The following is a 15,560-nucleotide window of genomic DNA, read 5'->3' as shown; positions in this document are numbered from 1 at the left end:
TTATGAGCTATTAATACTTTTTTCATACTTTCAAAATGGGACAGAGAGCAATACTACACATCAACGTTTCACATGTCGCCTTCTCCATCTTCAAAACACAATATATAGCAATGCAACACCATCTCTCTGTGAAACAACTTGTTTTTCCACCACAATGTGTTCTCACAGTTCCACAGTTCTGCAGCAATCCATCAACAATAGAGCGGCGCTTAGTCACTGTTTAAGTCCTTTTAAGTAGAAAATTATGTGAAATGAAATCATTTCAGTATGAAGGCATTGAAGTAAGCAACAACCTTCCCGGTTCATGATAACAAGTCCAAGTTATATTGCTCACAGTTTTTTTTTTTTTTTTTTTTGAAGAGGCCTTTGATATGGCAGACATTGAAAGGGATGAGATGAGAAAAAAACACATTTCATTTCTCCTCTTTATCGCCGAAAGACACACCATGACACAGAGACAAAGACTCTTCCGCCCACCAGTGAGGTTCTGGGGGTTGACTGTGGGACGAGGTTGATAACAGGAGTGTTTTGAAGACAATGTCAACCCATCTTAATAAAGCCAGAAGCCTCGTCAGCGGGAATTAGGAATTAGAGCATTAGTTATTGCTACATAGATTAAACGAATCAGGTTTATACTGTGTGTGCTGTTTCCTGGGGAGTGCTCTTGGGTGGGAAGGTGCTCTTTTATTTGCCTTGGCAGCTACATACAGTATATGTAATTTTTGATGCATTGCCATGGCCAGTCCAAAGGAAGATTGTATTGCTAAAAGGATGCACAGGAGGCTTTAAGAGTTATTTCATTCAAGCATCACATTAGATTTTAATTTCAGTTCATTTTAGGAAAACAAATGATAGTTGACACAAATTAAGAGCTATAAAACTTACGTGGATACCATTAATGCACCATTTTTTAAAAGTTCAGGGTTAGTAAGATATCTTTCTGAAAGGAATTCATATTTTTGTTCAGCAAGGATGCATTCAATTGATCAAAAGTGACAGTAAAGCCATTTTTAATATTATAAGATTTCTATTTCAAATGAATGCTTTTCTTTTGAATGTTCTATTCAAGCAAAACATCTTGAAAAAAGATTTCCATCATGATTTCCACCAAAATATTAAGCAACTCAACTGTTTTTAATATTGATAATAAGAAATGAGAAAAATGATTTCTCTAGGATCATGTGACACTGAATATTAGTAATGGTTAATGACTGAAAATTCAGCTTTGCGTCACAAGAATAAATTCGATTTTTAAATATATTCAGATAGAAGACAGTTATTTTAAATTTTAATATTATTTCACAAGCCTTGGTGAGTGTAAGAGACCTAAAGACATCAAACTTTTAAATAGTAATATATAATAATTATGATTAATAATTGTAAGAATTAAGTTTATTAAATAATAATTAGTTAGTTCATGTTTGACTAATGTAAAAAATGTTATCATTTTAATTATTACTTGGCATTTAAATATTATGATTATGAAAAAATACTTATATGTTACATGTTATATGTTTTTTGTCAGATGAAAAATCAAGACTATGTTGCACAGTGACAACTGAGCTGTTAAAGCAATCTTATTTGTCATGTTATCTTTATATTATTTTGGGGTGTAGCATCAGATTTTCACTCTAACATATCCTGCGAAGATCTGAGATGATTCTGATGATCTTTTGATCTGTAACTCTTGACCTTTTATTTCCTGCGTTTTGATGTAGATGTTCATCCAGACGACGACGCTGACCGTCTCCATGAGTCTGAGTGCCTCTGTGTCTCTGGGGATGCTCTACATACCAAAAGTCTACGTCATCATCTTGCACCCGGAGCAGAACGTGCAGAAGCGCAAGCGCAGCTTTAAGGCTGTTGTCCAAGCCGCCACCATGTCCTCACGCCTCTCGCAGAAATCCATCAATGACAAGCAGAACGGAGGGACCAAGATCGAGCCAGACAGGACGCAATAGCAGGTAACAGCCACTCTCAGGAGTCTGTCCTGAATCTCCTGAGATACCATTAAAATCTAGAAGAATGCTACAAATAAATCAACCCGTCAAAATCACCCTTTTAAAAATAAAGCCTCCAATCAGAACCAGAAAGGTTTTACAGTTGATGCCCTCCGGAGCAGTATTATTTAAGTATTATTCACACTATTATAGTTTTAAGTTACTATTTAGAATTATTAGCTTATATACATTTTACATATAAAAACATATTCCTTGACAACTAACTGAAATAACTTTTAAATGTTTGTTTTAATATTTGTTTTAGTTAATGATAATAACCCTGCATGAAGAACCTTTTTATTTTATTTTATTACTTTAAGCAATCAGATAAAATTAATTTTTATATCGGTTTTAGTTTTACTTGAGTTTTAGCCTTTATTTATTTTATTTCTAATTGTTTATTTTAGTAATTCAAGTTAAGCTAAAAAAATAATAATAATAATAATAAATTACCTGAAATAAGTTTGTTTTTCATCTAATATTTTTATTTTATTTATTTATTATTATTATTTTATATAACCCTGCAAATAATAGAAGAACCTCTTTGGATTTTTAATTTAAGTGATCAGATTTTTAGATAAAAAAATGGTAAAAAGAAAACAAAACCAAGACTTTAGTCAGGGAAGTGTCCTTTAGGCTGAAGGTCTGGAATTCATGGCAGCTTTCATTGGCCGAGGCCGTTTGACTGACATGTCAAACAACCAATCCCAGTTTGTTTTGTTCTGCGTCATGTTTTGAGGCGTGGAAATGTCGCAACAATAACAGACCGGTGTGCAAATCTCTCTGACATATTTTAAAGATTCTATGCGGCAAACATGAAATATTTCACATACTTTTGAAAATCCAGCATTTGGTTGATCCTGATAAGCGCTCGTTGTTTCCACTTTTGTGTCCCATATGCATCAGACGTTCAGCCATCAGTTTGTGGGCGTGACGTCTGAGGTCCTGAGTCTTGGGTAGTGCCATATTGAATGACATTACATGTGATGTGCCATTATTGTGACAGGAATAAAATGAGGCCATGAGGAATAAAAGTACAGTGCATTCTATTGTTTAACAGTATACGGTACCAATTGTTCAGCTAAAGAATGACTTTTCGAACATAACTTTCAGTAGTCAAAAACTCCAGAAAACAGTTTTGAAAGTTGCATGAGGCATATCTAGAGACTACAATATTATAATGTTGTAACTAGAAGCCATCTAGCACAACAACCAATAAACTGCATAGCAATGCACTTAAACATTCAGAACACTTTAATACTAGCAAAGCTGCCAACTACCCACAACAACCTAGCATTTTCTTTTATGCTGTGTTTGGTTTCTGCTGTGAAGTCATATTTGCTGAAACTTGCTCTTGTGAACTTTTATGCCCTCTAATGACTTATAGCCGGAGATCTACTAAGAAATACTGCTCTGTAATATATTTCATTGAAATAAACTGTCTTCAAAGCTTCCAATATGGGATTGTTAGGGAACTCAAGGTGTCCTGAATCCTTTTACGTGAGTTGTATTGACTGCCCCCTTTACATTTTGATATCCATAACATCTCCCTCTCTCTCTCCTTCTTTTAAATGGCAGTGAACTGCTTTTGGGTTTATTTTGCACTTGTTCTCTATCTCTGCAGCACACATTTGCTCCTCAATACATGCAGTTTGAAGCAGCACATCTCATTACTTCCTTATTACTGAGCTTTTGGAAGCAAAAATTCACTAAGCCTGCACAAAATTCTTGAAATGATGCTTGTTGATATGGATATTTCTCTGCGCTGGAACAATATTTGGGTGCACAAGCGAAGAAACTGGAAGCAGAAAATAAATTATGGAAAGCATTTGGATAGACGTGCAGCGAATATGATTATTGTATGAATGAATGTATTAATAAAACAAATGCTAAATGATTCTGTTATATATTTTGAATGCTATTTTCCTCTTCCCCTTGTAGTTACTAAAAGCGTATGTCATTTTGCCATGTGACAACTAGCCCTGGTGACCTTTCTTTTTTATTTAATTAGTGGATATATCATTCAACATTATGGTTCAGTAAGATATACGTGTTCTATTTTAATATATTTTTACATTTATTTATTCATGTTATGCAAAGCTGAATTTACAGCAACCATTATTCCAATATTTTAGAGAAACTGTAATTAAATTTGATGCATAGAAAGTTATAAATAGCAGCATTAATTTGAAATAGAAATCTTTTGTAACATTATAAATGTCATTGCTGTCACTTTTTAAAAATTTTGTGCATCCTTGCTGAATAAAAATATAAATTTCCTTAAAAAATAATAATAATCATGCTGACCCAAAACCTTTGAATGGTTGTTTGTCTATTGAAATCCCATTAGATTATACACATGTAGCTTCACAGAGGGTTAATATTAGATATGATTTACATTTTAAAGCTGCTTACATATAATGGTATTTCTTTAACAGTACAAGAGCAGATTGGTAACTTCACTGACCCCAAAGCACCATATAGTGCTGAACTGTGCGTTCAGTCTTTTCAGAAACAAACGCTAGCACAAATCATCAGTTTGACAGTTGATTGACAGTAATAAACAGTGATCTGTGTGTTGTTATCTGCGTTGATCCCTGAAGAGAAGAGTTAGCATGCTCTCACATTTGCCCTATCGCTCCTGCGCCCTTAAAAACAGAATTTTACCCCCGGCTACATGCAGACAGACAGTTTCTCATGCCAGTACAGGGTAAATCATACTGGACAAAAAGGCATCTGCCCTCATTGTATAGACACGTACAGTCTCTTGTGTCTTTTACTGTTCTTGTGAATAAGTTAAAGTAGTTTTCATAAACTTTTTCCATTTGTTAAATGATTGTTATTTTAATGGTAAAAGACTCAAAAACATATTAACTGGTTAATAGTAAGTTCCCCCTCAATATACGGTGAAAAACTCTTTTTTTGGAAGTGAAAAGAATGTATCATTTGCACTGAAAAAAAAAGGTACATCATTTTTTTTCATTAAAATAACCTCATTCAGACTACCTCCGTTGACCCCTCGCAAAACGTGATTTTAAAAGGCATATCATTATAAATGTAGTGTTTTTATACATCATACAAATGTCATATTTCCTCTGCCTGAAGCAAGGTTTTGATAGTATTCCCTTACTGCTATCAAAAATGATGTCAAATCATAACTGCCATCTATTGATGTAACCGTGAGAAGACTGTATTTGCCTTCAATAGAAAATGCTGCATTCATGGGAAATTTGACCAAAACCCTTAAGGGCTTGAGTAGTAAAGGAAAAACACCCACTTCTACCACAAGAACCATTTGCGTGTGTTTTCTTGTCGAAGGAGCATTCAGCAGCGTGATAAAAATAAAAAGCAAACAAAATAAAAAAACAGCAAGGCTCTATTCAAAGGAAACACCAATCTATCATCCGTGGGTGTTGCTTACATCTATCTATCTCTCTATCTATCTATCTGTCTGTCTGTCTATCATTCTCACTTACTTTTTAGCTATCCATCTATAGCTATCATTCTATTTATATATCTATTGGCCATCAACAGTGAAAAATGCTTTTTTTGCTGGTTTATTTGCAGTATCTGCAAACAGAATCATACTAACAAGGCAATCTTTGCTGGTTGGTTTGGGGCTGTTTATGTTTTTTTTTTTTTTTTTTTTTTTTTGCAGACAGTTTGTCTCTTTTTTGATGTACAGTCTTTGTAGCATCCCTTTAAAGTGCAACCTACCAACCTACTTTTTTGCTGAGTGTTGCTGAGTTTCTCATATTCACAGATCTGTCTTTGTACTTACAGGTGCCCCTTGGAACATCTGTGTGGATCTCAAATCACTGAGGAACAGTATCAAAGGGAGAGTTTTGCTGTGTTGTATTTTGAGATGCCAGGTGAGGACGTTAATAAAGCCGATGTTACTGACTGTGAAAGACGAATCGCTAACACTGCGAACAGAAAATACTTTATTGAGCATCTTTGTCAAACACTTGAAAGCGCATCATAGATAGAATGTGTCCGAAAGCTTTTCTCATCCAGAGGATCTTTGCGGATAGCACAATGCGATAAGGTTTTAGCATGAGAAATTTACAGCGGTGCACTTTTGGACTTTTGCACTGACCAAGTAAAAAAAAAATTAATAAAATTAAAGATCTTGACTGACCCTGAAGAAAAACTCTCCTCACCTTTAACAGTTCAGCAAAGCCATTGCTTTATCAGCTCAAAATACACATTTTTATTTCAGAATTTATTAGACACTATTTAGAGTCAGTTGAGTATTTGATAGCTTTGTGCATCTTATGTATCTAATATTAATTTAAATTATTCTAACTAGGTGTTATTAATTAGCTCTTCTATTTATTTATTTTTTCAAATAATGTATTTGTTTATCTAATGTCCATGATTGATCTCTTTGGCCAAAGATATGTGGGTGCTTTTATAAAGAAACCTGTAAGAACTAAATATCAATACAACATCCAGAATGCACCATGTTAAAGAATCGTGTACAGTTTAACTTGTTTAACATTTTAAGTAGAGGAATTTCCAGAAGGTTAAATGGATGTAAGTATTATTTTGTGTGTTTTCCGAGACTGAAAATATGCATGGAAACTCTATCTGAAAAGTCTTATTATTTTACATATGTAACATGACTGCTGTGTTTTGCTAACATCACGTTACAGAAATGTAAGTTTATGTCTTTCTATTTTCTATTTTTTGTTACATTAGTGTTTGAGGATGTCCATATATTCTGCTGAGTTCATAATGCAACTCTACAACACTGGCTGTGTCTATAAAGATGTCATATTTGAAGAAGTATTGATGTTGACTGGTACAATCAATAATAGAAAGAGCAAAGTGATCAATTGTAATTAAAACTAAGTGTTGATGGTAAGATTTAAACGGAGTGCTGTTGGTAAGAAAGCTTTGCCACAATAGTTCCTACAAGAAATTAAAACAGTGGGACACCGTGCTGTGAATAAAACTCATTGTTTTCTGAATCTTTCAGTGTTTCTGTTTCCAAAAACCATTCAGTAAAGCCCTGCAGCAATGTTTGATACATAGAAAAGAAAATATATATGGTTGTGTGTGCTTTCCACGCATCCCTGAGAACAAAATAAATGATCATTGTTTTCTTTGCTTATGAAGGTCTATAATGTGTTTTCTGTATATTTTGCAAAGGCTCTCTGAGTAAGTGTATCCAAAATGAACATTGTATCATTAAACCCTTAAAACAAAAGGAGAATCCATATGCAAATACTCATTTTACCAAATCTTAATGATTGGTTGAAGTTTAGTCCAACTCACTGATTCATCACTCACAGTTTTAGTAACAGCACACGGTGAATAATAACATAATGATCTACAAAAGATTTAATGCACAATTCAAATGGACTCCTTTTATATTTTATGGTACATTTATGTTGCTTTTGAATCCTTTTTGGAACTTGAAAGCTTCCAATTCATTGCAATAGCATGGAAAATAATGACATTTCATTATTTGGGTGAACTTCCTTTACAACTATCAAGTCAGATCTCAGTATAGTTCTTTCTTGTAACACTAGAGAACGATTCCCTTATTTGAATGTATGTTAACACATAATGGTCCAAGTTCTCATGCATTTTGCATGCACTACTATTGCATTGCCACATAGAATGCACAAAAACACTTTACTTGGGTATAAATATTAATTTCTATTAAAGATAATCATTCTGTCCCTTTTTACATAAGTGTTCAAATTATGAGTGACAGTATTTAGGTAAAAAAATAAAAAAATAAACTCCATTCCTCCTGTAAAGATGGTGAATATTTTTTTATTTTACAACATATGATCTCTTTTTCTCTGTGTTCACACCAGATGAACCATTAGGCCATGTCCAGCACAGTTTACTTACAGTCTGAATGCCTTACAGTAACACTAGACCTAGATGACAGACTCGTCTACTGGAGGTGAAGAAATGATGACATCTGATGATGGGGCAATAGGAGTCTAAACATAGGGTTTCTATAGAGAGACTGAAAGACTTGACAGAGTGAACATTCACCACAAAATGATCAGCTGCTCACACATCAATCAGCCATCAGTCAGAAATATGGAATTATGACACATTTACTGGCCTTTAAATTCAGGGGCTACGAGAAGTTCAAGTTTTGTGCAAAGGAATAGAATAAAAGAATTGAAATTACGTATTTTCATTGTATTAAATGAGAGATTCAGCCGGGTAATAGTGCTCATATAATAACATATAACATTTTATAATAGTATTTCTCTAGTCATCAATTTTACTAATTATTTTAGAATCATCATCATCTTCAGGAAGAAAATAACCAAATTCCAAGCACTTCAGCCTCTGGAACGTGAGTTAACGGCCTATATGGGCTTATGTCTAATGTTTGCATTGTTTTAGTGTTGTTTTTGACAGAGAACATTTTAAAAATCTCTTAGGTCTCATAGCAGATTTGAACAGTTGCAGGTGCCTACACTGACAACCAAAAATGTTAGATTAGTTAAAGGTCCTTTTCAATTTCTGGGTAATTTAAGTATTTTAGTTCTGTGAATCGAGTCGCTCTTGTCTGTGCGTTTTTGACAAACACTGCCACCTTGTGCCATATGCATAGTCCTACAGGTGAAACTCTCTAATAACAAGAATGAGGGAATGAGGTTGCTATCTATCTATCTATCTATCTATCTATCTATCTATCTATCTATCTATCTATCTATCTATCTATCTATCTATATATCTATCTATCTATCTATCTATCTATCTATCTATATATATATATATATATATACAGGGGCGGACTGGCCATCTGTGTGATCTGGAGAATCACAGAACGGCCCGTACTCCAGTCATCACCTCATTCAGACTATAAGTCGCATCAGTCCAAAAATACGTCATGACGAGGAAAAAAACATATAAATCGCACTGGATTGTAAGTCGCATTTATTTAGAACCAAGAACCAAGAGAAAACATTACCGTCTGTTTTTTCAGTGGTAGACTACAGGAGCACTGAGCAGAGCACCCTTTCGCCGCTGTATATGATAATGTTTTCTCTTGGTTCATGTAAAATAAATTTTTATAAATAAGTCGCGCCTGACTATAAGTCGCAGGACCAGCCAAACTATGAAAAAAGTCCGGAAATATACGGTAAGTATGGAACATGAGAGGAGAAAGAGTTACTTGCTAGGGATGGTGTTAGGAAGTCATATTCAGGTTGCTACATTTTTAATGAATACAGTAGTTAAAACAGCTAAACTTCAACATTTTAGCTATAAAATGCCACATGTAGTAGCTAATATTAAGAAATATTTTGTGCTTTTACTTTAAAAAATGTTGGTAACGTCGTGACGAGGTTATAACAGTTACTGTTATAACAGCAGATTATATAATCTATTCCATGCTATCTTGGAATAAAACCTGTTTTTTATTTTTATTTTTTTTAATCCATTTCATAATTTGTTTATTCAGGTTGAGCTTAGACCAAGAGCAGAGAAAGACACTCACTCCAGCTCAACTTTAAATTACTTTTAAGCGCCCCAAGTCAGATTTATTTTTATTTTTTTTGTCAAACCACCCTCAGAAGTAGACAAAATACCTGACAGTACACAGAGTGTTTAAGCTGAGTGTTTCAATCAACAGTACACAAAGATGGCGCAGACAGACTGTTGTCAAGTTTCCGCGCGCCGATTGCTTTGGGCCGGGTTTTATTCCCAGTCCGTCCCTGTCCACGAACATAACCAGGTGAGCAGATCACTCTCTCACTATTTGATTGCTCTAGTCTTTATCCACTCATCATCATCATCCACCAATCAGAACATACGAGAACTCTTTGACCACAGCTGCTGTGCTTCAAAAGCTCTTGCAGCAGCTCAACACTGGTTTTCTCTGAGGTGGTCGGATCACATCAGATAGTGGTTAATCTTGCAGATGATGACTTATATCTACTCTTCCTCTCCCTGCAGTTTGCTAATATAAAGATTCCTCCTTAACTCCCACCTCTTCTGTGGGTTTTATTGTTCTGGGTCCGAATTTGGGTTCCTGGGATCTCAAAAAAGAAACATTTTCAATCTCCAAGGTGAACGTTATGACAACACACTCTTAGAAAAAAGGCTTCATTGGGGTTCTATATAGAACCATAGTGTTCTTTACTCAACTCCAAAGAACCTTTTATGCTAAAAAGGTTCTATAATGACAAGAAAGAACCCTTTTGACACAAAGGTTCTTTAGGCTATTATTCATTCATATATTACATTATTCTGCAACATTTTGTATTTGTAATTATATTATTGTTTGAAGTAACTTAATATCACATTTTAATTATGCTGATTTTTGGAGAAAAACTGAAATGGCACTCTTCGTGTGATATTAACTACATAAAATTATATAAATATATACGAACTCCCGAACAGACTCAAATGATTCGCGAACCCGCTACGAACGCCCGAACTGATTCAAATGATTCGCGATCCCCAAACTGACTCAAATGATTCGTGATCCCGTATCGAACTCTCGAACTGACTCAAATGATTCGCGAACCCGCTCCGAACTCCCGAACTGACTCAAATGATTCGCGATCCCGCTATGAACTCCCGAACTGATTCAAATGATTCGCGATCCCCAAACTGACTCAAATGATTCGTGATCCTGTATCGAACTCCCGAACTGACTCAGATGATTCGCGAACCTGCTACGAACTCTCGACCTGACTCAAATGATTCGCGAACCCACTCGAACTCCCGAACTGACTCAAATGATTCGTGATCCCGTATCGAACTCCCAAACTGACTCAAATGATTCGCGAACCCGCTTTGAACTCCCGGACTCAAATGATTCGCGAACCCGCTACGAACTCCCGAAATGATTCAAATAATTCGCGAACCCGCTCCGAACTCCCGAACAGACTCAAATGATTCACGAACCCGCTACGAACTCCCGAATTGATTCAAATGATTCACGCTCCATAGGGGAGAGAAAGTACCATTTTTCAGAAAAACATCATTTTAAAAGATAATGTTGTACAGAGATATATTTCTGCTGTGGCCAGTAACTCAGAAGTGTATTCTAACAAAACCAGGTGGTATTTTGTAGAAATGTAGAAAAACTAAGACTGTTCAAAGTATAATTTCACTTTGAACATAAGTTGCACATTGTTACTTTTCAGCCCCATCGGTCGGGAAGAAAGTAACACAACAATATAAGCTAGATTTTTTTTCTGTTACTCTTATTTTTCTTAAGTATACCTGATTGTGACCTTGTTAATATGTAACTGCAAACATATTTTGTCCTTTTATCTTTGCAAAAACTTATTAAATTACATTTTCATATTTTCTTTTTAAATTTAAGTTTCATCAGATGTCTTAAAACCTGACTGTATTTTTTATTGTCAATTTCAATGTATTTTTATTTTTTTAAAAATCTACAGAATGCACAATATAACAATTTAATCACATTTAGCATAATAAAAAAACCTCTAAACATAATGTAACAGTAGGCCTATTTATGTTTCCATCCAGTTGTTTTTATGCATAAATTGAAAATGTGCATTAAAACGTCTGAAAACACTGCAAATTCAAAGGTGGAGGTTTAAAGGCTAAGATATGGCTAAAACCTAAATATAAATGTGATGTAGCAGCTGCCGAGAGAGTGATGTTCCTCTATGTCCAGAAAAACCCTCTCAAAAACATCTGGATAGAACCAGGCCTCTGTCTGTCTTTCTGAACCTCACCCAGACATATTCTTTTGGTATAATATGACATAAACATTCGTAAGAAATTATGCAAGACACAGAAATCCACAATATAGCTTGCACTGGAACAAAATAAATACTTTTTGTCACTGTAGTGGGACAAAATTATCAACTGTTACTAACTGTTATAAAAAAAAACTGAAAATGCAAACTTTAGGATGTGTTAAAGCACTAAATAACCTGTAGATTGATATTACTGTGACACATGAAACAAGAAAAACAACACGACTAATAAAAAAAATTACCGCTTCAATAATTTACTTTTTGTACTCGAAAACAGTTTTATGGACCTTACTTCGGGAAACGATGAGGAAATCATTGTTGATATTTCTCAGCTCAGTCAAGAAAATCGATTTGTTACTATGGTCCCACGTTACTTTCGAGTTTAGACCCCGCTCTCCCCTACTCCGAACTCCCAAAATTACTCAAATGATTTACAAACCCGATTTGAACTCCCAAACTGACTCAAATGATTCGCGATCCCGGTCCGAACTCCCAAACTGACTCAAATGATTCGTGAACCTGCTTTGAATATTGAATATTTGATCAATCTCTGATAATCTTGCTCTGGTCACCCTGATTCATTGAACTCGTGGCCACGACATTATCACGTTCCCAAGAATTAATGCCTCTTGGCCACGACAAAACTAAACCAGAAAGAAAAAATTATCTTACAATTAATATAATTTATTTATTTATGCCAGTAGTTAAATAAAAAACGAATTTGCGATGGATATGAAACTTGAGTCGTAGACCTCTTTAATGATGTGTGATAATGTGATAATGATAAAGTTATAGTTTATGAAGTGAATTGCATTACTTTACATTAAAACTAGCAGTAACTCTGAACTAATGTGAGCAAAGAACGCTTCTGTGCGCTGGCGTCCTCCCACAAGTTGAGAGATTTTAAACAAACATTTGCAGTTAACCAAATGAAACAATACACATTTTAATGCTATAAAAGTATGCACATCGAGAGAAATAAACAGCATATGTTCATGTTAACAACTTCTTTAACTTGAGCAAACACTGCTAATACATATAGGCTACATTTGTTAATAAAGTAAATAAAATGAAAACATGAATGTTTTAATGCTATTGAATAAAAATAAACGATCCACTCAAAAGTCTCTGCTCATCATGACAGGACCTAATTTCATTTATGTTTTGCAATTCTAAATTTTTGTTTGCAAAAAGCAAATTTATTTTCCTCAATACTTTAATTTTCGTTTGCACAACTTTATTTTATTTTGCAAAACGTTAATTTTTGTATATATACGCCATTAAATTGACTCCATATCATTCACATGCATTCATAAATGAATTTGAATATACCGAATAATGCAGTGAAAGAACGCACTCAAAATGCACATGCGCACTAGTATGACTTCATCATGTAACTTTACATTAGCCTATGCTTGCACTTTTTAGGCACGAATTAGTTTAGTTTTTGAATATACTTGATACTAAAAGGCACATCATTAAAACAAAAAAATACAAGTTCACATATCACACCTAAACAGGCATGGAAAACTTAATTAGAACTAGCTACTAAATTAGTTAAAAATGCCTATCAATATACAGCTATGATTCGCGAACCCTGAACTGACTGATTCGCGAACCCGCTTTGAACTCCCGAACTGACTCAAATGATTAGCGATCCCCAAACTGACTCAAATGATTCGCGATCCCGCTACTAACTCCCAAACTGATTCAAATGATCCGCGAAGCCGTTCTGAACTCCAGAACTGACTCAAATGATTTGCGATCCCGCTCGAACTCCCAAACTGGTTCAAATGATTCACGCTCCATACTCCGAACTCCCAAATTGATTCAATGATTTGCAAACCCGCTTTGAACTCCGAAACTGACTCAAATGAATCACGCTCTGAACTCTATGGGCCCTATTTTAACGATCTGAAACGCAAGTGTCAAAGCGCAAAGCGCAAGTAAGTTTGTGGGCGGGTCTCGGCGCTGTTGCTATTTTCCCGGCGGGATAAATGGCTCTTGCGCCCGGCGCAAATCTAAAATGGGTTGGTCTGAAGTAGCTTCATTATTCATAGGTGTGGTTTGGGCGTAACGTGAAATAAACCAATCAGAGCGTCATCCAACATTCCCTTTAAAAGCAGGTGCGCAAGTTCCATTATGGATTGCTATTATTATGGCGTATTTACCAGGCGCACGCCAGGAGCGGTTCACAGCCGAGGAGACTGATGTTCTTGTAAGAGCAGTGAAAGACAGAGAAGTTGTGTTGTATGGGGATGGGAGAAACCCACCCAAAATAGCGTCGGTTAAACAGGCGTGGGAGGAAATAGCCACAATTGTTTCATCGATTTTTTTTTTCCTGGTTCTTGACGGACAAACCAATTTGTCAGATGTCCTTATATACATATATGACCTCAAACAGGTCTGATCCTTAATTACTACAATTAGCCTGAATAATTTGTAAGCTAGATTTATGCCTAATTTTTCACATCTTCGTGGCACACCACAATGATTTCCGTCATCTCATGTGTTAATATTTTTTTTAAGTGTAACAATTTATGATTTGCAAAAATAACTGTTGCATCTGTGTAGATTACATGAGCAAAGTGTATGCGCGTTGTGCACGCTATACAGTATGGTCAAGCATGCGCCCTTAAAATAGCATAATGAACAATGCGCAACGCGCCACTGACTTTAGACTAGGTTTTTTCTGGTCAGTGGCGCAATTGTTTAATGGAACAGGAAAATAGCACCAGGGATTGTTGGCGCCGGAACACGCCTCCTTTTTTGCGCTGAACCGCCCAGGGAGCGCAAGTTCATTCGCTAGTTTAGCAACGTGCTTCTGTGGAGGGAAAAACGCGCTTTGCGCAGGTGCAAAATAGGAATGACACATGCGTCGGTGTACAAAGTCAATTGCGCTGGGTGCAAGATAGGGCCCCATATGGCTTAGTTCTCTAAGTTCATAACATTTACTGATTTTAAGGTACGAAAAGTATGTTGTTAACAAATAAAATATAAATATTTCCATTCCGAACTGCTTTCCACGTCGAAACATCCACGAACAAATAATTTGCGAACCCGCTCCGAACTCCCGAACTGATTCAAATGATTGCGATCCCCGATCTGACTCAAATGATTCGCGAACCCGCTACGAACTCCCGAACTGATTCAAATTCGCGATCCCGCTCCGAACTCCCGACACAAATGATTCGCAAACCTGCTTTGAACTCCCGATCTGACTCAAATGATTCGCGAACCCCCCGAACTCCCGAACTGATTCAAATTCGCGATCCCGCTCCGAACTCCCGACTCAAATGATTCGCGAACCCGCTCCGAACTCCCAAACTGACTCAAATGATTCGCGTTCCCCAAACTGACTCAAATGATTCGCGATCCCGCTACGAACTCCCGAACTGATTCAAATGATCGCGATCCCCAAACTGACTCATTTTTTTTTTTTTTTTGTCAGACCACTAGTAAAAGTGTAACTGGGAATTCTATCCAGTCTCTTTTTGAGAGATGAACTAAGGATTTTGAGCAAGAGACTGGCTTTTGCAGGTAATCCATGGTGTTTTGCTATTTGTACGAGTTGTTTTGAGAAATGCACTTACTGTTTTGCAAATCTCAAGGATGATTCGAGAAATGTACCAAAGTGACTGAGAAACACTGTAAAACATAAGTTAATTATACATTTTAAGAAAATGGGAAGATATTTAATGCATTAGTCATATATTATTGGATATAATTTGCACATTTGACCTAACAAAATAGGTTAGAAACAAATGATCTTCTTATAATTATTATAATTATTCTCACACTGTACAACAATAAGTACTATTTTTTATATTAT

General features: G+C 35.6%; 1 protein-coding gene across 1 annotated transcript in view; it reads left to right on the top strand.

Moving 5' to 3' along the window:
* The window catches only part of LOC113074156 (metabotropic glutamate receptor 6-like), a 35,088-nt gene extending 29,186 nt beyond the window's left edge, over positions 1-5,902 (top strand). The window contains exons 10-11 of the mRNA XM_026246908.1: positions 1,719-1,964; positions 5,784-5,902. Coding sequence (XP_026102693.1) covers positions 1,719-1,961 — 243 coding nt within the window. The 3' untranslated portion in view covers positions 1,962-1,964; positions 5,784-5,902. The remainder of the gene's footprint in view (positions 1-1,718; positions 1,965-5,783) is intronic.
* Positions 5,903-15,560: the final 9,658 nt, after the last annotated feature.

This window comes from Carassius auratus, unplaced genomic scaffold, assembly GCF_003368295.1.
Source record: "Carassius auratus strain Wakin unplaced genomic scaffold, ASM336829v1 scaf_tig00013767, whole genome shotgun sequence".
In the NCBI taxonomy this organism is placed as follows: Eukaryota; Metazoa; Chordata; class Actinopteri; order Cypriniformes; family Cyprinidae; genus Carassius; species Carassius auratus.
Note: the sequence above shows the minus strand (reverse complement) of the source record. Positions and strands in the feature narration are given on the sequence as shown.